This window comes from Hylobates moloch, unplaced genomic scaffold, assembly GCF_009828535.3.
Source record: "Hylobates moloch isolate HMO894 unplaced genomic scaffold, HMol_V3 SCAFFOLD_13, whole genome shotgun sequence".
In the NCBI taxonomy this organism is placed as follows: Eukaryota; Metazoa; Chordata; class Mammalia; order Primates; family Hylobatidae; genus Hylobates; species Hylobates moloch.
The window spans coordinates 20,249,003-20,272,662 of record NW_026652288.1 but is presented as its reverse complement, the minus strand read 5'-3'; the positions used below and the strand labels follow the sequence as shown (position 1 = coordinate 20,272,662).

The 23,660-nt window shown below is 54.9% G+C and overlaps 1 protein-coding gene across 1 annotated transcript in view; it reads left to right on the top strand.

The window, feature by feature from the left end:
- HS1BP3 (HCLS1 binding protein 3) overlaps positions 1-23,112 on the top strand; it is a 33,467-nt gene extending 10,355 nt beyond the window's left edge. The window contains exons 4-7 of the mRNA XM_032172341.2: positions 2,061-2,277; positions 15,704-15,864; positions 16,583-16,718; positions 21,400-23,112. Coding sequence (XP_032028232.1) covers positions 2,061-2,277; positions 15,704-15,864; positions 16,583-16,718; positions 21,400-21,658 — 773 coding nt within the window. The 3' untranslated portion in view covers positions 21,659-23,112. The remainder of the gene's footprint in view (positions 1-2,060; positions 2,278-15,703; positions 15,865-16,582; positions 16,719-21,399) is intronic.
- Positions 23,113-23,660: the final 548 nt, after the last annotated feature.

Below are 23,660 nucleotides of genomic sequence, written 5' to 3'. Positions count from 1 at the left end.
CTGTGGCCTTCCTGGCCAGCCCCATTCCTAGAGCTTGCCCGACGCCCCCCGACCGACCATGCACCACATACAACCCCCTGACACACACCCCACACTCCCCTCTGCCTCCTCCAACCAGCCCTAGGGACCTGCAGTATCCCGGGAAAGCTGTGTTCTCACAGCCTGGCTGGTGACCTGCCCCTGGGAACATGTGCCTCTCACCTGTGCCCCCACAGAGAGGGTCGTGGGGACAGCTCCAGGCTGAGGAATTGATCCAGCACCCCTGCCCCCAGGGGTGAAGACGTCCAGCCCTTCCCACGGGTGTCCCGGCTCTCTCTTCTCTCCTCAGTTTTCTCATCTGTAAGGTGAGGGTAGCATGGCTGATAGGCCGTTATGAGAATTTACAGAGCTAACACATGCAAAGTGCTTAGAACAGAAACAACCACACAGTAAATGGTGGCTACAGTTTTACCCCACTCCTCGGTTAGTCCTGTCAACCCAGAACCCCCGTGGGGCAGGCCCTGGTCTCACAGATGCCCCCAGGGCAGGGCACGTTCTCACCACTGCTGGTGCTGGACTCCCACCCCTTGACTGCTCCCCTCTTTATGTCCGTCTGCTTAACTCTTTCCCAGCTACAGTGGATCTCCTAGTTCCACAAGACAGAAGGGAAGTTTTCGAAAGAAAGTTGACCGTAAATAAAACAAATTTCTTAAAGTGAAAGGTGGGGAGGAGAAGCAAAACTGGTGAATGTGCAGGCCTAGGACTGGACAAGCTGCACGGCCCAGATGTCCTGTGGCCACGTCGGGGCCCCTCACATGGGTCTGAGTTCTCTTCTGCCCTTGTTTGTTCCAAGGTCACAACCCTTCCTTCGTTGCCTGTCCCTGGGGCTGAGTAGACTGTGCTAAGAGGTTCCAGCTCAGCCATCGCTGGAAGAGACGCTCAGGATGCCCCAGCCCCTCTCTGGTGGAGAGGCAGGATAGAAACACAGCTGCTCTATGCCTCACTTTGCTCATCTGCAAGATGGACGTACAGTAGGAATCTCTCTCACAGGGCTTTTGTGATGTTTAAATGTAAGATGCTTATGACATGAAATTGAAGGTTTGGAACATTGAATGGCTTTTCACATTTGTCCGAGTAAAATAACAGAGCATCACATAATACAACATCGTCATTATCACTCAGTGCATCCTGTATGCCAGACACTCTCTAAGTTCTTTACTTACAAGGTGATTTTGTTAAAAGTCAGTTGTTTTAAAAATAAACTACCCAGTAAGCCCTTGGATAGAGATGAACAAATACTCTCAGCCCACGCTTCTGTAACTATCTGTGGCAAGGGCTAGCTCTTTTATTCCCAGCCTGTCACAGATGGATACTTTCACAAATACAAAAGCATGCTCGGGTATTGCGATGATGGCAGGATGCTATGGACGTTTCTGGATGCTTGCTCTCCCTTTCTCTACTTACCTCATTGTGGTCACACAAGGGGCATTCTCTGTCTGAAGACCACACTTTGAGAAGCGCTGATCTAAGCCAGTTTGTAATGGAGTGATCACCGTTTGTTCTAGAATCTTCCACACGCTTACCCTGGGCACCCATCCAGTCCACAGTCCAGGTGCCTGGACTCTCGGAGCAGGTCTGCGTCTGCAGATCTCCTTGCCGTGCCTCCGACTGTAAACGGTTCTGGCTGCACTGGTTCCTTTTGAATCACCCTGTGCCCTGGCTGGTGTATCCCACCGCTCACCCGGGAGAAGGGTGCAGCCATCCTTGCGGCGCACACAGGCTCTGGGCCCTGGGTTCAGGAACCGCTGCCCCTGTCTTGCTCTGAAGCTCCCACTTGTGACCACTCCCCTCCAGGCTTCCTTGGTGCCCATCAGCCCTTGGGGGGCTGCAGCAGGCACTTGGCTGCCCCCGAAACGGAGGTCAGCTTCCATCCACCCAGACTCGCCATCCTGCTCAGGTCCCAGGAGGCTGCAGGAAGCCCTTGGCCTCAGATCCTGGCATGGGAGGGTGCAGTGTGGCCAGATGCCTCCCCTGGCTCTGGGGTGGTTACCAAGTCCCTTCTTTTCTGTCTTCCTCCACAGGTACCAGATCCCCAGGGGCTGCAGGGCTCACCAGCAGAGATTCCTCTGTCCTGGATGGCACAGACAGTCAGACAGGGAATGATGAAGAGGCTTTCGACTTTTTTGAGCAGCAAGACCAAGTGGCGGAAGAGGGTCCACCCATCCAGAGCCTGAAGGGCGAGGATGCTGAGGAATCCTTGGAGGAGGAGGAGGCACTGGACCCTTTGGGCATTATGCGGTTGGTCTCCTGTTGTTGAGAGGGCCCCTTTGGTGTATTCCAGGCTTTCTGGAGATGACGTCCCCTTCCCTGGAATCTGAGAAAAGCCCTGAGCATCCTAGGTCACCCCCTCGCGGAGATCTGGGCCATGAGGCCTTGGCCTGGTGTGCTTGGGGGAACTAGCTCTCTGCGTGCCCTTGGTGGTGTCCATGTCTCTGGGGCTGGGCTTAGGTATTGCCTCCCTTCCCGGGTCACAGGATATTCTCCACCTGTGGCTCTGCACTGAGGCTTGGCAGAGGCCCCCGTGACAGCTCAGTAGTGCAGGCTGCGGACCCGTCCGGCTAGTGTGGGAGGACTGGGTGCTCTTTCCAGCTGCGGGACTCGCAGAGGTGACTGCGGCTCTCTGGGCTGCATCATCTGCATAGCAGGAGCATTCACCTTGGCCCTGCCTCCACACAGGGCTGTTCATCAGCCATACATCTCTGGCCACTTACAGTCTCTTTTCTTCGGTTTTCCTCAGTGAAAATGGGCTCATGGTCGTACCAACCTCTTAGGGCTCCTGTGAAGATGAACTGAGTTATGTAAATTTAGCAATCAGCTATCATCATGGCCCCATCTTTCAGTGGAATCAGACCAGGCCAGGGGTGCTGTTCTCCCAGCTCTCTACCACAACGAATGTCTCTTAGCCGTTTACCGAAGTCCTTGGGTGCCAGATGAGAGAGTCCTCTCTTGTAGGTCCTGCCCCAGAAAGGAATTAGAGCCCAGTAGAAATTAGGCAGAAGCACGTTCAACTTCATCAGCATGCAGAATTCTCTCCTAAAATCACAGCCCACTCTGAAAAGGCCTTCTTGGTGGGGAGGGTTATGGGAGGGTGGGCTGCAGGGTGGCCATGAGACCAGCGTCCAGGGGTGAGGAGTTGCACTGGGAAAGGGTATGTGGCACTCAGGGAGCTGCAGCAGAAACAGGCCTGAGATCTGGGGTCCTGCGGCACCTGGGCACAGCAAGTGCCCTGCAGTCGCTCCTCCTGGCCCTCTGTGGCTGGCCTTGTCCTTGAGTGGGGTCAGCGGCCCTGAGGGAGAGGCAGCCAGAGTAGCAGGTGATGTGGGGACAAGCCTATAATAGTCACTCCTTATCAGCCTGGCCCAACCCTGCAGGCCTTTCTTGGGCTTTATTTTGGTAAGGGTGAGGCTTTGTTTGAACTCACATTCTCTGTTGTTCTGAGTAACCACACGTAGTGCCAAACCGAGATGGACTTTGGTGGTCTGTGCCAGCCTCTGGCTGAAGAACACACTTAGCACAGCGGCTCCTTTTTTGGGCAGGAAAATGTTCTTTGGGGCTGGCAAGTGCTGCCTTGAACTTCCTACTTACTTCATTAGCAGATTGTCAGGGGAGATGTGTCAGCTGTCCTGGGACCCCTTGGCAGGGGGGCCCCAGCCCCCTCCCCAGCTCTGTACTCCGGGGCCCTCGCCCCTGAATCCTGGGAAAGCTTAACACCTAAGAGTAATCCCGCTGGCTTAAGACCCTCTCCTGCTGGGCTTTCTTTTTAAGGACCCGTGTGACAAGGTGCTGATGAATCAATGTTATCACCTCTGGCAGGAATAATAAGTAAATTTTTTGAGAGTTTATGAAATGCTGGGAACTAAGTTAGCATTTGCTTGCATGATCTCATTATATCTGTAAGACAGCATTTCTGAAACTACTCGCTACAACCCATAGTAAAAACTATATGGTACGCCATGACCCAGGACACACATGTATAAACATCCCATAAAACTGAAGCAAAAGTTCCCAGAACTCATACAAAACCTTACTAAGTGTATTGTACTGGGATATTTTCTATTCTATTTCAACGTTTGGAAAGGTCGTGACTCGCCAAACTGCTTTCAGGATCCACTGTGGGCACAGGTCAAGAAACGGAGCCCTGGAGGCCTGCACTGGCATCAGCCTCTTCTGTGCGGTGGGAAACTCAAGTTCAGGGTCAGGTGGTTCGTCCACGTTCCTGCAGCCTGCAGATGGCAGAGCCAGGACCCCACGCCATCTCCAGTCCAGTCTTTATCAGCCTGGGAGGCGGGCAGGGCCCCAGGATTATCCCCCTTTCACAGATGGTAAAATCGAGGAAAAAGTTGAGCAGGATCTTGGCCAGAGCTGTGTGTGTGGCAGAGCTGTGTGTGTGGCAGAGCCGTGTGTGTGGCAGAGCCGTGTGTGTAGCAGAGCCGTGCCTTGAAGTTGGGTTTCCACCTTGGCCTTTCACAGACACCCAGGTGGGCTTGTTGATCTCTCTTGGTGCCACCCACCTGCCCTTTGGTGGGGGACTTTCTGTTCTTCTCGGGAGGCTGTTTGTGCACCCCTCTCCCTCCCATGCCCTTGGTTCCTGTGCAGATGCAGCAGCCCCCGTTTCCCAGCTTGCCCTGCCCTGTGTCTGGGCTTAGCTCTGGGCTCTCCTGGAGCAGCCACCATTTCCATGCAACCAGCCTCGGTCCTTCCCCGCCGTGGCCGCGGCGAGGCGCTGCTGCTCTGCTGAAGGGCTGCTCCACGGCAGGGCTGCTGGGAGGGTGGGAGTCGCCAGCACAAAGCCGGAGCCCAGGCCAGCCTGGCTTTTCTTTGTCTTTTAAACCTGGTTTTGATTAGGGGCAAGAGAGCGTTATTACACCATTAGAGAGCAATTAAAGATAGAAAAAGCCCTCACCTCGGCCCATCCCAACACCACCCCTGTCCCCATCTGCTGGGGCTCTCGTCTGACCCGGTCCCAGCGCCATCCATGCAACTGCAGGCACAGTGCACGTGCATTTTCGTACTCTGCGTTTTTACCCTGTGGTCTGTCCGGATGCTGCTCCATGTCGCCCCCGTTTTGTATTTAAGTTTCTATTTTAGAGACGTCACGGTGCTGAGAAAATTGACATTCTACCCTAATAGTTCTGCCTTATGCTGGAAATCCTCTGCGGGAAACCTTTTCCATTGTGACTCAAATAATACACAATTAGTATAGAAAAATTGCAAACACAGGTAAAAGTCCTTTCCCTGTGAATTTTTGAATGCACCTTTGAATATTCACATCTTACTGCCAAAATGAGATCGTCTTGTGTGCCGTTCTGGAATTTGCTTTTTTCCAGTTTACATGTTCTAGGTCCTTCCAGATCAGTAGCTGCACTCTCCCTCCTTCCTCTGCTGGTTTCTCAGGTCGATGGGCTGTAAGTGGCATTACCAGGCCCCTGCTTGTGGACGTGGTGGGGTTTTCTGTAGGTTTTTGCTATTACAGGCAATAACTTGAGGAACTTCTACATATACAAAGCTTTTATTCTATGGAGCCTTCCCCTCTATACGTGCCCCAGAGCAAGGTCCCTGAAGCTGCTTCTGGGGGCATTGGGGTACCATTCCAGTAAAGGGTTCTCTAAGGGCTGAAGCCCCTCTGTTGGGAGGGCCCCTCTGCTTTTCTAAGCCCTGCCCACCCCCCACCCTCAGGGCCCACTCCTCCCACCTCTTCTTTTGCACACAGGGCCCCCCTGCAGGCCCTGGGTCCCTGAGGACTCGCAGCATCCTGTGGGACAGGCTGGCTCCTGTATGAACAAATGCACCTACCTGCGAGGCTGGGCTTCCCAGACTCCCTGGAAGGGGGAGCCCACACCCGGGTCCCCGTGCTGTGGCCTCCGTGGTGAAGCTGGATGTTTCTCTGGAATGCCATGTTTTATGGTTATTTTTTAATATGGATTTCGCTTCATCTTTCATAAAACAACCACATGTATTTTAGTATAAAAATAATATCTTACTCTTTATATTCGGATGAAATCACTTCTCTGGAATGATTCTGTGGTTTCGAATGCTCCTGGCACATTGCCAGGTGCTCCCAGCTTTGCTCAAGATTTAGCAGCAAGACAGTCCCCTAAGGTGAGCCATGGAGGGGAGCTCTGTGGGGACAGCGGGGCCTCAGCCCCACCTCCTGAGGTGCCCTGGAGCTGCTTCCCCAAGGGTGCCTCTTGCTAAATATCCCGACCACTGTGCATGGGCTTGGCACCGCTTTATTCATTCCAGCCTGAGCCTGGGCACCCAGGGCTCCCCTGATGCCACCAGTGCAGCAGAGACCACCTAGGGATTCTGGGCCACTGAAAGCTTGGCAGAGATAGAGATTCCAGGCCCCCCTCAGATCTGGGTAGGGCCCCAGAATCTGTGTTTTAACAAGCTCTTGAGTTGGTTCTTCTACAAGCTTCTGTTTCAGAATTCCCAGAAACCAAACTCCATTAAAGTGTTGGAAATGCCAGAAAGGAAACAGGTGTGGAGAGTGGCAGGTCAGCCATCACCACAGTCTGCCGCCCGCAGGGGGCTGAGGACAGGGTGCGTCCGGAAGGCAGTTCCGGTACTGTCTGCTCCCCAGCTCCTCCTGCTCTGGCTGGGTTTTCCCTCGTCTGCTGGCCCACCTGCTGGAGTTCTCTGCTGTGCCATCTTGTGGTTCATGTGGGGGCCATGAGCCAGGATGGCTGGGCCCCACCTCACCCTGCACCTGTGCAGCACTTAGCCCTGGCCTGGCTGGGGACCCAAAGCCATAAGGAAAGGAGGAGGCAGGTGCCACAGCCGCCCTGCAGCATCACACAGGTGGCACTCCACCCAGGCTGTCACAATGATCACAGCAGCACAGTGTGCATGCCAACTACATTTCCCCATCCAGATTACTGCCGTGGCTGGACACAGTGGCTCACGCCTGTAATCCCAGCTACTGGGGAAGCTGAGGCAGGAGAATCGCTTGAACCTGGGAGGCAGAGGTTGCAGTGAGCTGAGATTGTGCCACTGCACTCCAGCCTGGGTGACTGAGTGAGACTCTATCTCAAAACAAAATGAAACAAAAACCAAACAAACAAAAAAACAGATTACTGCACAAAGTCCTGCTAAATGAATGGGCTGTTAGGAAGAACAGATGTACCAGTGGTTTCTGCTTTTTAAATTCAGTAGCAAAACCTTTGGCTCAAGAGAAATATCATCTAGAATCCCAGTACATAAAACAGGCTGAAGTAGGATTTCCCCTGGTTGGGACAAGTGGGGACTGGACCTTTGTCCCTCCAGCCTCAGCCCCACTTCCTGGGGTAGCCCTGGGCAGCTTTGCAGAAGGCGAGGGCCCCTTAGAGTATGGTTTGACAGTGAGTGGGGCAGCTAGAAACCCCCAGAATGTGTGGCTACCCCCAGAGCAGGGTTAAAGATGGGCAGTCCCAGGTTCAAATCCCCTTTCTGCCCCTTATTAGCTGGTGGACGCTGAGTGCATTGCTGTACTTCTCCAAGCCTGTTTCTTTCTTTGTAGAGTGGGGGTAAAGTAGAGGCCCAGTGGCTGAAAGGATAAAATGAGATGAAGCACTACAGGAAAGTTCCTTTGTAAAATGTTATCACTATTTCAGATTCACTTTGCTCTAAAGAGGTCTTTGTGTATTTAAACAACAGTTGAAATATGAATATAAAAGGCAGCTTTTCCACTTCCTGTAGTTGTTATGCAAATATCAGGACCCTGTGATGTGCACACTATGACTTTACCTCCCTCCAGGAGCGCCAGTACACCTGTCACCCATTACAGCTTCCTAGAGCAGACGATTCTGGAGGTGGGGCAGCCCCTGGCCCTGGAGGAAGGAGCCTGCTTATCTGAATCCTTAGTGGGATTCAGTGGTTGCTTGGTTCCTTGAGAGCTAGAAATCTGGGAGGTCATACTTGCCATTCTCCCGCCTCAGGCTCCCCCAGGACCCACTGTGGCAAGTTCTGGCAAGAAGCAACACCCTTAGGATGACAGAGCCTGTGCGCTCTGAGGACTGCAGATCAGACCCAGGCTCTGTTGTTATGACTGAGGAACCTTCCCAGGATCACACAGGAGGGCAGGAGAGCAAGAGCTGGGGGTCTCCTGACTGCTGGCCCAGGACTTTTCCCTTTGTCCCCAGTCCGTGTCCAACACTTGTGCCAGGGGACTGACTTCTCAGCCCTCACCTGTTCACTCTCATTTTTTGCTGACATGGGTGATGAGCATTCCCCACTGCAAGGACAGCTAGCTGCCTGCTGGTTGTGTCACCATTTGGAGTGGATCAGGGGCATCGGGGCGCCCACGTGAGAACCAGCAATGGTTGTTTACTCAGAGCTTACTGCGACCAGGGAGGTATCGGCCACCATCACCTGCATTTGGCAAAGATGCAAAGCGAGGCAGGGGAGTGGGACACTTTGAAGCAGATGAAAGGGAAGGCTCAGATACGCGCCGATTGGAGGTTGTTGGCATGGGGAATCCAGAAGCAGCCAATGAGAAGTGGGGCATCCTTTGTCCTCTGTGAGCGGGAAGTGGGGCATGTTTGGCTTTCTCTGGATGGTCCTACTAAACTGGAAATGGGGAAAAATTTAGGAAAGCTGGCAGTTATTGATCAAATCTTGGCCATTTGGGGCTGATTGCTGCAGAAGCTGTGGTCTGGCTTCCCGGGCAGGTTACTGCAGACTGTGGGTCAGAGTTCCACCTTTACATGTGGCCTGGCCATTATCCCTTTGTGTATTCAGGCTCTTGGGGGGACTGGGCGCTTGCCGTAGAACGTGGGCTGCAGAGACCTGCAGCTGGGACCCATATGGTTCCCTGGTGTTGCTGGAGCCAGGATGGGTGAGGGGCAGTCTCTGGCCCCATTGTAGAGAAGGAGAAATGTCATCACCCACAGGCTCAGGTGGGATTGTCACTGACTCCTGGTCCCTCAAGATAGGGCTCAGTGGCCTGGAGAGTGGGCTCTGGCTGTTGAGAAACCAGTCCTTGGAATATGACTCTGGGGACCATAGCAGATGATAAACGTTCGTGGTGACCACCCAGGCTTTTACCTAGGCTGGAGTATAGTGATATGTGATCTCAGCTAACCACAGCTTCAACCTCCCAGACTTAACTGATCCTGCCACCTCAGCCTCTCAAATAGCTGGAACTACAGGCACGCACTACCATGCCTGGCTACTGTTGTCTACTTTTTGTAGAGATGGGGTTTCACTGTGTTGCCCAGGGTGGTCATGAACTCCTGGACTCAAGTGATCCTCCTACCTCGGCTTCCCAAAGTGCTGGGATTACAGGCATGAGCCACTGTGCCTGGCCTGGCCCCACTTGCTTTTTAAGGGCCCAGAGTGAAGTCTGCTTAGAAAGCGTAAGCGAGCCTACACATCACCAGGCAGCTCCCAGGACCCCAGGCCTCTGTCACGGCCCTGCGCTGACTTGCATACGGGACCCACTTGGCAGCTTGCGAAGCATTTCTGTGTCAGTTGCCTCCTTCTTCCCTTTGACCTCCAGTAAGGAAACATGGTTGGGGAAGTCAAGTGACTGGTCCAGATCCTATACAAGTTCTACATCCCCCTCTGCTGCTCCTCTCTCAGCAAAGGCCAGAATCGCCCCAGGCCCCACTGGAGGTGGCCAACATTCCCACAGACCCTCCCTCCATGCACCTGCTGCCCAGCTATTGGGCACTTTCACTATGCCAGGCTCTGCACACCTTGGCATTTTCACAGGGCTTTTCTCTCTGCCCGGAGCACAGCTTTTGTGACTCTGCTCGTTTTTCCATCCTGGCCTTCTCTGAAGCCCCTGTCCAATGAGGCTGGCTTGGACTCCCAGGGTTAGTGCCTGTCCTCAGGTGATTCTCACTCTTGTGATTGCTTCTCCAAGGAAGCCCATTACTGTTGCAAATAACATTGTCCTGGTGTGAATTTCAGAAGCCCATTTGTTGGTACTCTGAGAATTTTCTCATTGAAAAAATAAAACCAGCCAGGCACAGTGGCTCATGCCTATAATCCCAGGACTTTGAGAGGCCAAGGCGGGAAGACCACTTGAGCCCAGGAGCTTGAGATCAGCCTGGGCAACGTAGCCAGACTCCATCTTGACAAAAAAATTTTTTTTTAATTAGCCAGGTGTGATGATGTGTGCCTGTGTCCCAATTACTAGGGTGGCTGAGGTGAGAGGATCACTTGAGTCCAGGAGGTCGAGGCTGCAGTGAGCTGTGATCATGGCACTGCACCCCAGTCTAGGTGACAGAGACCCTGTCTCAAAAAAAAAAACAAACAAAAACCCAAAAAGCAAAAAGACACCAAACAGCTGAATTTAAGAATAAACTATGAAAAGTGCATTAGTTTAAAGCACGCAGTTTGCGTCATTGGAAAGGTGGATTTCCGTATTTGGTTAAGCTGCACCCTGGCTTTGAAGACTCATGCTGTCCATGTGTCTCAGTTGTGGAAGGATCAGCAGTCTTCTGTTCAGACCCAGTTAAGCTGGCTGTGTCTAGGAGATGCCACTGCCATGCATGTACACCCAGTTCTGAGCAGTTGGTGCCCATTGGTGGTCTGCCGTGTGGGTGGGCACATCTGGGAATGGTGCCACAGGCCCCCTGGGTGGCCAGAGTGGTGGATGCTCTTATGTGTCAATCACTGTCACCAGAACTGCCTTAGCCACAGGGAGCCAGTCTGCTGCTCAGCCTGTCTGAGCTGAGCGTTGGAGCTGTCAGCCGTGGCAGCTGCCGCCTCTCACCCTGTATGCTGCACGCCTGCCTGCAGAACATGGCCTGATCTGCGCGTCTGTCTGCCGTCAGGAACACACAGCAGGAAAGCAGGTGTCTGTCCGTGCACACATGTGCATGCAATAAGAACATGCCAGCACATGCCTGCAATCCATCCAGGAGCACCCCACCTACCTCATGCAACCTCTGTGGGCCCAACTCATGTTTTGGTGGCCCTCATGGCCTGCACTAGTTCCAATGACCCCCGTGCTCACCGGAAAGCCAGGAGCTGCAGTTCCAGTCCTATTCCCTGCAGACCTCTCTTTGAAGCCCCTGTTGCCCCATCCCTGGTGACAAGATTCTAATCATGACCAGCTGTCCTTCCAATGAAGGGAGAAGAGGGCACCCTTCCTCCACGTCAGTGAGGGGTTTTGTCTCCTGTCAGTGCAGAGGGCGGGCTGGAGGGCAGGCACTGCAGAGCCAGGCCCTGTGCCTATAGACAGCTGGGTGGATGCTGATATAGAAATGGAGGAGGAGGAGGACCAGGGAGGTGAGGATTGAGGGGGCCCCCAAGTGATAGCCCATGTGTGCGACCTGACCCGACTCCGTGCTCATGACAACCCTGAGGTGGTTGTGCTAGGAGAAGGGTGAAGAAATGGCTCAGAGGCTGAGTGATGGACCTCTCATATGGAATTACTGACCCCCTCACTGAGATCAGAAACCTGTCATCACCTTAGACAATTCCCTTCTGCCAGCTGATCACCTTAACTGTCCAGATTTATAAGCACGTTTGCCTTCTGAAGTTCCCCCTAGCCTGTCTTCCCCTCGCACCACCGCTGCTCCCCTAGTCCAGGCTCTGGTCGTTTCTTCTATGGACCATGCGCAAAGCTTCCCTGGAGAGACCTGACTCTCAGCCTGTTCCCTCATGGCACTATGTCTGCTGCAAACCTAAGGGGTCCCCTTTTACCAAGAGGAATCGGGGTTCCTAGTTATGTCCTAGTCACACCCCCTGCCGACCCTCACAGTGTGACTCTCAGGTCCTGTACTTGAGAGGCTATTTAGCCCTCATTCCACCAAGTTCACTTCCTGTCTCCACATCACCTCCTCCAAGAAGTCCTCCCTGAGCCCTCAGGCTTGGTTGGCTCTGTCCTCTGTGCTCTGCCGTGACAGAGCGGAACACCCTGTGTGCTAATGAACAGTTTCCTTTTTTTTTTTTTTTTTTCCTCCGAGACAAAGTCTTGCTTTGTCACCCAGGCTGGAGTGCAGTGGTGTGATCTGAGCTCACTGCAACCTATGTCCCTGGGGTTCAAGTGATTCTTGTGCCTCAGCCTCCCGAGTAGCTGGGATTACAGGCGTGCACCACCATGCTGCGCTAATTTTTGTATTTTTAGTAGAGATGGGATTTCATCATCTTTGCCAGGCTGGTCTCAAACTCCTGGCCTCCCGCAAACTTTTTGCTTTAAACTAAAGCACTTTTCATATTTTATTCTTAAATTCATCTGCCTCAGCCTCCGAAAGTGCTGGGATTACAGGCATGAGCCACCTCGCTCGGCCATAATGATCAGTTTCTATGTGACCCTGCTCTGCCATGAGCTTCTGGGGACAGCGGCAGCTCGTCCTCATCTTCGTTCCGTCGTCCCCAGCACAGGTTCTTGCAGGTGGGAGGTTCTCAGTGAGTACTCGCCATGAAAGGTGCTCACGAGGGAAGGAATGAGTTGCTCATAGAGAGGCTGAGGGCCTGGCAGCAAGGCCAGTGGAGTCGGCCAGGAGATCTTTGGAGGAGGGGCTTTCGCACATAGGGTGATGTCCGAGACTGGGGTTGGGGGCCTATCCCTCTTCCCTCCCTGCCCCTCCCGCCTTGGGGAATAGGTTAACAGAATCCTGAGATGGAGATGTGCTGGCACCCTGCTCCCTGCCTACCTGTCCTCCACCTGTCCATCCCTCCTCCCCTCCATCCATCGCCCATCCTCTCATCCAGAGTTTATCAAGGCATCTGTTCCAGACCAGGCACTTTACTAAGTCCCCAGAGCCTGACAGTTTTGGGCCGCTCAGGACAGGACCCTGGGGCTTTTAGGCACCAAAACTCCATATTTCCTGCTTCTTCCTTGATTCCCCTGGAGATGGGTCTGGAGAGTTGGGGAGGTAGAGAAGGCAGCCCAGGCGGCATGGGTGGGTGGGGGTAGGGTACAGACCATGCCTGCCAGAGCCGCCCGCGTGTGCTGTAGATCCACTTTATTTCAGTTCAAGACAACAAAAGGGCAAGCATGTCTCTAGGGAGAAAAACAAGGACATGATCCAGCTGGAGGAGAAAACTCACATGGCAGGAAAGCTAGGCCTCCTGTGTGCTGTCAAGACCAGGTGCAGGCATAGGAAGGGGCACCACGGCTTCTCCAGAGAGACCTCCTCGCGCCTGTTCTCTCTCGCTTCCCCTGTTCCTCAGATGGCTCGCTTCCCTCTGTGCGCCCTCTGATTTCTGGTCAATGCAAAGCCTCTTGCTCCCCCTGCCCCGAGAGGCCTGTGGCTGGGTACGATGCAAGTTTTTTCCCCAGGAGCCAGGGAGGGCCTGCTTGTTTCTGAGGGGACAGTGGGGGGTGTGGCGTGGAGCTGCTGCTGGGGGAGGCTGCAGAGCAGCCTCAGACCTGCCCTCCTTGAGAGCTGCCACCTGGGTAGGGGCCGGGGCGGCCCTCCACCCTTCCCCACCACAGTGCCTGCTGGGTCCAGGAGCAAGGGCCACACAGTGGGCAGTAGAGATGGGGAACAAAGTGGAGAGAAGCATCGGGCAGAACCGCGGCTGCAAGCCTGGCTGACTGTGGAATTCCACAGGAGACTGAACACAGCCTCCAGGGCCTGCTTGGGGTTTCCGACTCAGTGGGTCTTGGCTGGGGTCAGCTTTGCTGTCTGCCCCAGGAGGCCATGGCCATTGTTTGGTACCTACTTCCTAGGAGTCATGAGAGCTGAGCTGGCTCTGCCTGATTGCTGAGAATAAAGGGGAGAATATCTGAGTAAGAGCAGGCGAGCCCTGGCTCCTCCAGATCTCAGAGGAGCAGAAGCTGAAGATTTCTGGAAAGCACTTGCCCTTAGGGTGGAGAATCCAGGCTCCCTCCACCTCACCTCCAGCACCACAAGCAGGGCCTGAGGGTGGTGCACAGCAGAGGAGGTCCCTCATGGCCTGAGCTGGATGGAGAAAGCACAGGACCAGGCAGATGGGCCTTCTTGAAGCAGTCCCTGTCACTGCATCTCTGCTCCCCCTCACTACCCTTGAAACATGTCACTTTCTCCCCAGAGAACAGCAGTTATCCCTGCCCCATCCTATATCACCTTCCTCATGGGACATTTGGAGGGGACAAGAGGATAGGACCACGAGTATGACCATCCTCAATCTAGACCCAGCCTGCCTGTCCCTTCCCTGCTGTGTGGCCTTCGGCAGAGACTCAACTTCTCTGGACCACTGTTTCCTCATCCAACAAACGAGCCCTGCAGAGATCCTTCCCCTGGGACTGGGCTCTGAGCTCAGAGGGTGCTCCGTCCTACAGCCTTCCAGCAGGGAGCCTTCCAGCAGGGAGCCTTCCAGCAGGGAGCCTTCCAGCAGGGAGCCTTCTTGGCCTTCATAGTTTCTCCTCGCCTCGGCTGGGTGCCTGGAATTCTGCCAGACCTCAGACTCCAGACTGTGGGAATGGTCACCTTGCGGGGACCTGCCCCTCCAGCACCCAGGGCCATTCTGCTATATTTATCTGCCATTGGTTAATCTGTATCATTGTGTAGGCCAGCCTCTCGGTGCAGTTTTGCCCCAGTGTTACCGACATGAGCTCAGATGGTGACCTTACATAGTGACCTCAGTCCAGTGGAACTGCCCGCCGGGCAGACAGGCACATGGAATTTCAGTTTCCAGTAAAGAGCATGTTCTCATTATTTTCAGGAACCTTAAAATGGCTAACAGGCATTATCAGCAGCGATTGAATGCCTGTTAAAGTAATTGTTAAAGTAAAATCAAGTGTGTTTACTTACTGGCAGTATCACTCACAGTGATGTACACAGATCCTGAGCATTCAGTAAACACGCATGTTTACTTATCCAGCCCGTAATCACCGCCTGGATCAAAACTAAAGTACTCCCACAACCCAGAAGCTTCCATCCTGCCCCGTCCTAGTTTCTCACAGCAGGGTCTGGCCCAGAGCAGGACCTCCTCAGCCAGTCGGCAAGTGCACTGTAACGGGACCTGGGGTGGCAGAGCCGGAGCAGGGGAGGTGGACAAGTCCCAGAGAGGCTTCCTGAAAGAGGGGGGCTGCTCCACAGAACCCAAGTGCTAACTAGAACAATGGTGGTTTTACCATGCAAAGGAAACAATAAGGCACTTACCAAGGCTGCTTTCTGCTCTCCTGAGTCCTAGCCCTGAGGTTTGTGGCTCAAGACCAGGTCCATCCCCATTTCCGAGGGGCTGTGGAGTGTGGTTCTCTGAGCCTGGCCCCCAAGTGCTGAGACCCTGAGACCAGGTAGCTGTCTCCACCTTCCAAATGGGAGCGCAGTCTCTGGCCTGTGACCGCGTGGCAGACTCAAGGCCTGAAGGCGTCTAAGAGCTGGGGTTGTCTGGTAGCCGGTGTCCAGTCCTGGCAGCCACCTGCTCCTCCTAACAGTGGTCATTTCTTGAACACAGGGCACAGCTGCCCACAGTAGCAGGGGCGTTACCACTCTGTCATTGGGGAAACCTGCTCCTCAGCCACCTTCGCTGGCCTGCTTTTCTCCCCTGGGATGGAGGACCTGTCCTTCCTTTGGCCGTGTGACCATCTGTTAGGGATTTCAGAAAGACTTCAGCCCCACCTGCCTGGACTGCTCTGGGTGGCCCTCTCCAGGCCTTCCCTGGTCCCTCTGGCCTGGTCTTTTCTGGCCCATGGCATCCAGCTGCCCCACTGCAGGGCCCAGCGCCTGTGTGGGTCTGACCAGGACACCTGGACAATTGTGGGAAATCTTCACCTTGTGCTTTTTCTGTGATTCTCCAGCTCCAGGAAGCCCAAGAAACATCCCAAAGTGGCCGTGAACGCCAAGCCCTCGCCCCGGCTCACCATCTTTGACGAGGAGGTGGACCCTGATGAGGGGCTCTTTGGCCTGGGCAGGAAGCTGTCTCCGCAGGGCCCCTCGGAGGATGTGTCATCCATGGACTGTAAGTAGAGCCCCAGGGTCTGCTCCTGGTGTCCTCTCAGTGCCCAGCCCGGTCACCAGGCAGGGTCTGGACTCACCTGGCGTGAATAGGAGCCATTTCTCCCCTGTCCTGTTTAGATGTGATATAGACTCAGCTTTGTGCTTCCATGACATCTGTGGGCAGATATGGGCCCTGGGCTTCCAGGCACCTTTGTGTGGAAAGTGATAGGGCCTGCCTTGGGCCTGTGTGTGACTGTAGGTTTGGATTTAATGGGACTCTGTGTCACCTGCATGGACTACCCTGGAGGGCTCTGTGCAGAATTGGCAGAGGGAAAACAGAGCAGCCTTGGGACATCTCCACTCGTTCCTGGGACATCTCCACTCATCGCTGGGTCCCTTTCCTCACATGCCCAGGTCATCCTCCAGTGAGGGGAGTTGATGCCACCCACTAATTCAGCCCATACTTGGTGAGCCCTCACTGAGGGCCAGGCCCAAGAACATGCTGAGGAGTGAGACCTAGTCCCTGTCCCTAGTCCCTATCCCGAGGGCCTCGGGGGCCCCTGGGGAGACAGGTCATCGCCTGACAGTTGCAAAGCAGCACCAGTTATGACAGGTTGAACAGAGGCATCAATTCCTGTAGGACTCCCCGGAAGACTTCCTAGGATGGGGTAGAGAGAGAGTGGCCATGGCATCCCAGCCAAGAGGCTTCCTCTGACCTCCCTGCTGCTGCCTTCCCACAGCCCTGAAGCTGTTTGATGATCCTGACCTCGGCGGGGCCGTCCCCCTGGGTGACTCCCTCCTGCTGCCGGCCGCCTGTGAGAGTGGAGGGCCCACGCCCAACCTCGGCCACAGGGATGCCTCCAAGGAACTGTTCAGGTACCACTTGTCCCCAGTGGCGCTTGGCCAGCTCTGAGAGTGTCCTGGACAGAGCCAAGGGCCTGGCTCATTTGGGGGCATTGCCCAGTCTCAGCCCCAGCCTCCTCTGAGGGGAGGACCCCAGGCCTGTGAAAAGTAGAAACCTGTGGGTGCACATTGGGTGAGAGGCGGTGAAGGGGGCTGAGGGGGAGGATCCACAGCCCAGGGCTGCTCGGCTAGTTCCAGAAAGAGAGAACTTTGTGTGCACAACCAGTCTTTCTTTTCACAATGATATTTTAGCAGTTTATGTAAAGAATAATTAAATTATATAATCGCAAGAGCAAGTGTAACTGGCATAAGCAAGTTTAGGAACAAATTAAATTGACTCATGGCAGCATGCAGCCCACCCAGCGAGGGGACAAAGTGCAGGTGTCCTGCTGATGGCCTCTCTGTTGGAGGGCCCGGTCAGCAGCTTTCACAGAAGGAAGGGAGAATGAGGCCTCATCTGTCACATGGAGGTCAATTGGCAGAACCTGTGCCAGTGATGGCTCCTATTTCCTGAGTCCTTGCTGTGTATGCAGTAAGCCAGACTCCTTACACGCTGTCTTATGTAATCTTCACGACGGCCCCCTAAGGTAGATGCTATTTTCTCCATATTATAAGAAATCAAGTGTGGGAGGCCACCTGGCTAAGGCCCCACTCTGCCCCTGGCCTGGCCTCTCCACTTCATCAGGGACTGTCTGAGCACTTGGCTGGGTGATCTGCCTCCCCACCCAGCCCCCCAGTTCTCCCCAGGCCTTTACCTCCTGGCCAGATTCTCAGCAGGCTCAGTGCTGTGCGTGTCTCCAGCTCCTCCTCCATGCTCCAGGACACAAGACTGTGCCTGGGATTCACAGGAAGCCAGGCCGCCTCTTTCCAGGAACGGCTTATGTGACACCAAGGCATGCAGGGCCTGGAGGCTGTCATCTGTACCCCTCATTAGCAGCCTCGGGCTATTAGACAGCCCTCCAAGTGCCCGCCAAGCCTGAGTCACCATGACGGCTTCTGGTATTTACATGTCCCCAAGGCCCCTGGCATCTGTTCACTCTCATTCTGTGTCCTCGCTCCTGACATCCCAGTGGGCTGGAAGAAACCAGGATTGTTATTTTATTAGAGGGAAACTGAGGCACAGGGAAATGAAATACTAGAGTCTGCCTGGGGAGCAGCAGGGCCAGGCCGAGCATGTCTAGGAGTCCATGTGTCCCTGTGGGGTGGCTCTCGTGGGACCTTTCTGGCCTAGTTTATTCTAAATCCCTTACTTCCCAACCTGTGTTCTATGGAACATGGTGCAGTGGGGGGGTCAAAGGCTACCTTCAAAGGGGCTCTGTGGCTGATGAATTGGGGAAATGCCACAAAAAGCAGGGCTCGCAGTGCGCGGGCCAGCACCACATGGCACTTTACGTTCTCATTTGTCCCTGGACCCTCCCTCTGTGGTGCCCCTTAGCATCCCCCAGAGCGCTTGGGGAATCCCTGCTCAAAAAGTGTGGGTCCCGCACCCCCACCTTCACTTTAACAGACATCTGCTAATGAAAGGATTAGCTGCTTTTCTTTTTTTTAAATTCAGAAAAATTCAAAAAGAGCCGTAGCACTAGGATTAGCTTCTTGAGAGCAGGAACCACATTCATTCTTTGTGGTTGGCCTCTCACACTCCCTGTGACTATCCAGGGAGTAGTTGGGCTTCCTCATAATAAAGAATGTTCTGATAGTCATTCATTCATTCATGCTTTTACCCCTTCGTTCATTCTGTCACTAGCCTCAGCCGCCCTGAGGCAGCGTGGGATATACACTGAGCGGGTCAAGGCTGAGAAGCCTTTGTTCCTTCTGGCTGTGCAGCCACACCAGGGCAGGGCCTCTAGTCGAGACATTTAGGTGAGTCTTGTCTTCCACAGGGACCCAGGGAGAAGGAATGGGGCCAGGGTCTTAGAGCTCCCTTACCCCTCACTGGTTGAGCTCACACCAGCTGGGCCTGGAGGAGAAAAGAGCTGGACCTTGCACTAGTGAGAGCTAGTCCTAGTCATGACTCAGAAATAGGGTGCTTGGAAAAGGGGTGCCTTGCAGCCTTCTGTGTCCCAAGAGCAGCTATGCTGCCTCCCACTGTGGCTGACCACCCATGTTCACCTCCCACCTGGGAGCAAATCCAGCTGCTGATGAGTTCCAAAGAGTCACTGCTTTGCCAAGCAGGATAATCCTGAAATCTGACGTAAGCCTCTAGCGGCTGCTTTATTTTCCAAAGGGCCCCTATTTGAGGATAATTCAGTCCCTTTGAGCTTTTCCCAGGTACCCTCAGCCTTCAATGGAAGCCACATCATGCCAGTGGAGCTGGCACCTGCCCTGGGGGAGTCAAGGAAGGGCTGCCACTTGGAGGGAGCTCCGGAACATCTGACCTGAGGTGGCCAGGAGCAGACTGGCCATGAGTGACACCTCCTGAAATCGCCTCTACCCCAAGACAGCTGATCTCTCTGTGAAGGCCCGGCTTGGGCCAGTCCCTCTGGGTTTGTTCAAGAAGGACACCTTTTATTCATTTCTCTGCCATCCAAACAGACTGAATTCTCTCTCCGGGGTTTGTGCCCCATCACAAGAGGGAAGCAGGCAGGGTGTCCGGAGCTCCTTCCACAGCTGGCTCCAGGCAGGCATCCACCCCTGGGGGTGCTGTGGTGGGCACCTCCATACTCACACAGGCTCTCCGGTAGTGCCAGGAGTTGTTCTGATCAGAGGTATCGCCTCTCTATCCCCACCCCTGCCCAGCCCTGCCCCAGGGCAAGAAGTGGCTGCTTATGAGCCTGCCTGGTTCTTCCTGTTCATTCTCATTCCCACCTCCAGATCTCTGCTGTCTGCTCCCTTCTCCAGAATTCTCTCCCCTATTCATGCCAGGCTTACCCTTCTGAAAAGGCCCACCTTCCCAGGAGGCCTTCCCAGCCTGCTCTGGCCCAAGGGCTCACTCCCTTCTCTGGACTTCAACACCTTCTTTCCAGGCCTTTGCAATTGTGTGGCCCCTGTCTGACTGGGCTGGGGGTGTCCTGCATTGTAGATGGAGGCACTGCTTTTCTGTGTCTTATGCCCACTTGCTCAGCGCCTGTGGCTGTCAGTAGACATCAGTACATACCGCCTTCCTGTACATTTGGAAATGACTTTCCTTGTGTTGTCTTATTTGATCCTTGTAAGAATCCCTGTGAGGGTGGTAGAGCAAGTACAATCCCACTTTATAGAAGAGACTGAGGACCAGGAAGGAGGAGTGGCCTGAGGCCGCCTGATGGAGGAGTTGCAGGGTGAGGAACAGAAGCCAGTTCTCCTCCCGCAGTGCTGTGCTTCTGTGCACAGTTCCATGCAGCAGTGCCAGTGACACTGTTACTCCTGCTTGTAGATGAGGAAGCCGAAGCTTGTAGGGACCAAGTGGGTGCTCCAGGTCTTCTGCTTTCAGTACTTGTGCCTTCCTTCACCTGACTCCAGCATGGCTGAGCGATAGACATAGAGATGCCCGTTAGCACAGGGGGAAACCTCACCCTGACACTGGAGTCCGAGTGCCCCAGCCAGGGGAACACCCCAGAGAACCAGCCACATGCAGGCCAAGTCCTGTTCATCCTCACACTAGCTGTGGGTCTCAGGGCAAGGCCCTTTCCCTCTCTGCACCTCAGTTTTCTCATCTGTAAAACAGGGCTAATCTCTGCGACCACACAGTGTTTGGAGATTATTGAATGGGTTAACGAATGTGGAAATGTCTGGCCATCACGGGTGTTCAGCACAGAGCTGAGTGGGTGGAATGGATTGAATGAGTCTTCCACTGTGCATCTGGTCTCCAGAAATCAAATCCTGGAGAATCAGTGGCCTGGCCTATTTTTTGCCCTCAGTACCCAGGGATGGTCCTGAGTGACCGTAACACTGCCGGGACGTTTTGCCCACCCACCAGTGGGAGATCAGAGGTCTGGGGTCATGACAGAGTCTTGGTGGGCCCTGGCCGAGGCCATCCTCAGCTCTCGCTGGACTCTGTCCAGCACCTGTGTGGCCCACAGAGGGGCACTGTGGGCAGGCCGACCCTGCACCACCACGGCTCAGTGGCCCTGGTTATTCTTTCTCTGGTTGAACTTGCTTTGGATGAGGGCTCAGCTTCTGAGGTCCGATGTCCTGTTCCTTCCAACAAAGGCACTGTCACGTACCATTCCTTTGAGGTCACTTAGCCTCCTGGGATTCCAGCGTCCTCATCTGCATGATGGAAGCACATTCGTGCCTCCCCAGAGTGGTGTTTTGAGGATGAAATATGATAATGTGTCTGAAGTGCTCAACACAGAGCGGGAACTCCGTACATAATAGCTGGTGGTTATTTCCGAAGGGATTGGAGGGAAAACCCCCTACAGAAGGCAGCATGTGTCAAGTGGGGTCACCTGAAGAGCAACTCTCAGGAGGCTGTGTGGGGCCTGCCCTGTGCCTGCTTTGCTGTGGGTGGGAGGGAAGGAGAGCCCTGGCCTTCATGTCTCCTCTGGGCAGGATGGGTGGAGGAGCTGGAGTGGAATGGGGCGGGGCAGGGTGGGTCAGGGCAGAGCCTTGACCTGGCCCAGGCTGGGCTCCCTTCAGCTACCCAGCCCCGTGTGGGCAGTGGCATTGCCTGGGGTCTTGTTCCTGTCACAGCGTGGCTGTGTTATGCTCAGGGTTCCTCCCTGTGGTTCCCTAGAGTTGAAGAGGACTTGGACCAGATTCTGAACCTGGGGGCTGAGCCCAAACCCAAGCCCCAGACTAAGCCCAAGCCACCAGTGGCAGCTAAGCCGGCAATACCCAGAAAACCAGCTGTTCCCCCCAAAGCGGGCCCGGCTGAAGCTGTGGCTGGGCGGCAGAAGCCGCAGGAGCAGATCCAAGCCATGGACGAGATGGACATCTTGCAGTACATCCGAGACCATGATACACCGGCCCAGGCCACCCCCAGCCTCTTCTGAGCCTTCCATGCTCTGTGGGAACATCTGGGTGAAGGGAAGGGACTGGACCCTGCAGGGTCAGAACCTCCCCACCCCCAGGGGAGGCCAGGTGGAAGCCTGGGTCACAGCACCCGGAACTGCATGGTTCCATTTTCTCCTGGGCTGTGGGGCCAAAGTAGAACCCTGCAGGCTGCGGGAGTGGCTCTCCCCCTAGGAGCCGGAGCCCAGCGTGTCTTATTCCCCGTGGACATGAAGGGGAGGGAGTGTGTGGGGATGCCTTGCCAACCAGAAGCGCGGCCCCAAGAATGAAGCAAGGCATGTGGGGCCCTAGCGAAGTGTCACATGGGGCAGGGAAGCTTCATGCCCATGGATTCTGCCAGCCCCAGCACAGACCCAAACTGGAGCTGGGCCTCTAGCCCTCCTCTGCCTCTGTTCGCATAGTAAGAAGGAGGGACCAGATTCCTCCCCTTCCCCTAGCCTAAGCTGCAGCCTGGGTGACTGACTGGCCTGGGCCTGGGGTCGGGGGGGTGGGTCCCCAAGCAAAATTACTCCAGGGTCACTGCTCCTCGTGGCTGCCAGGGGCCTGCAGGGTGGGTCTCCCAGGAGAGGAATACTGAGCGGGAGATCGGCTGTCTGGAGTGTTCTCATGCAAGTCCCTCCTGAGCCTCCTCTTGATGCGAGCTCTAAAGGGAGAAGTCAGGCCCTGCCCCCCCAGGGTACAGACGGCCCTGCTAGGCCCCAGTTCCTCCCTCCTCCTTTCCCAGGAAAGGCCAGCCCAGTCCATGGCCTTCTTGGGCCTCTGGGCACAGAGCCAACGTTCGTCATTGCAGCTCTCAGCAAACTGGGTCATAGCATTCCCCACAGCTCAGCCTGGGGCCTGGGCAGAGCTCCCAGCCTGCACCACCTCCCACTGCCAGTGGGGTATGATTCTCTCAGGCTTCTGCCCCGAGGCCTTCACCGTCCTCAGGGTCTGGACTTGGTCAGTGGCCTTTCACCAATGGAGCTGCCTTCCCAGGGAGAAGGAGCCGTGCGCCAGGGCAGGGCCCGTGCCTTAGACTTCTCCCGACCCCCAGAGCCCTGGCACACAGGTCTAGGCACCACACAGTGCTTTGGAAATTCTCAGTGAATGATGTTTAATAAAGCAAAAAATGTTAAGGTGTCTGTCTTGGATATAATTCTTCATGTTCAGAGCTAGTTGTTTGTTTTGTTTTGTTTTGTTTTTTAATGAAACAGTAGTTTTAAATGAAATGCAACCACTATTGTTCCTTGGCCCTGTCCTGCCTGGCAGAAGCATTGAGCGGGTGGGACTAGGACCCCAGACCCTTTTCTGACAGACACCACAGCCAGCCCTGAGGGAACCCCCAGCTGATGGTGCAGGTGGTTTGCAGCCATCAGTGTTGAGTGTCTCCAGCTCCTGGCCCGTGCCAGGACCTGTCTGCTCTGTCCTGCATCTGATCACATCCCTCTCCAGCTGTGCTGCCCTGTCCTGAGCAGCTTCCCCTCCACCAGTGCTACAGTGAGAGGAAACAGGTGGTTTTGGAGTCGAGAGCTGACTTCCTCCTCCTCTGTCTTAACCCAGGCTCAGAGGGTCAGCTACCTCCCCAGGGCTCTGAGCCTGCTCTGGGACATCTCCAGCCCTGGCTCCACCCATTTGCTTTTCCCCTTCACAGCTGCCCCTCCTTCCCAGCATTCAGCCCCAGGCCCTGCATCCCTTGCTGACTGCAGAGGAAGGTCTCAGTAGGAGTGGGGAGGGGATAGGGCCAGGTCTTCCTCAGAGAGGTGGCCCCAGCTCTCCCTTGGGCTTTGTCCCCTCCCTGCCCTTTCTGCACCCTGATGCTGGCTCCCTGCCTCCTGCTCCCCACCTGCTTTGGGTTGGGTGACATAGGAGCAGAGGGTACAGCAGGGTAGGTGGCCACAGGGGCTGGTGCTCTGCTTGCGGTCACTGGCAGAACCTGGCCTGCCCATTATGTATTCATCCACTGTGGGCCCCACCTCCTCAGTGGTCTGGACTCTGGACACCATC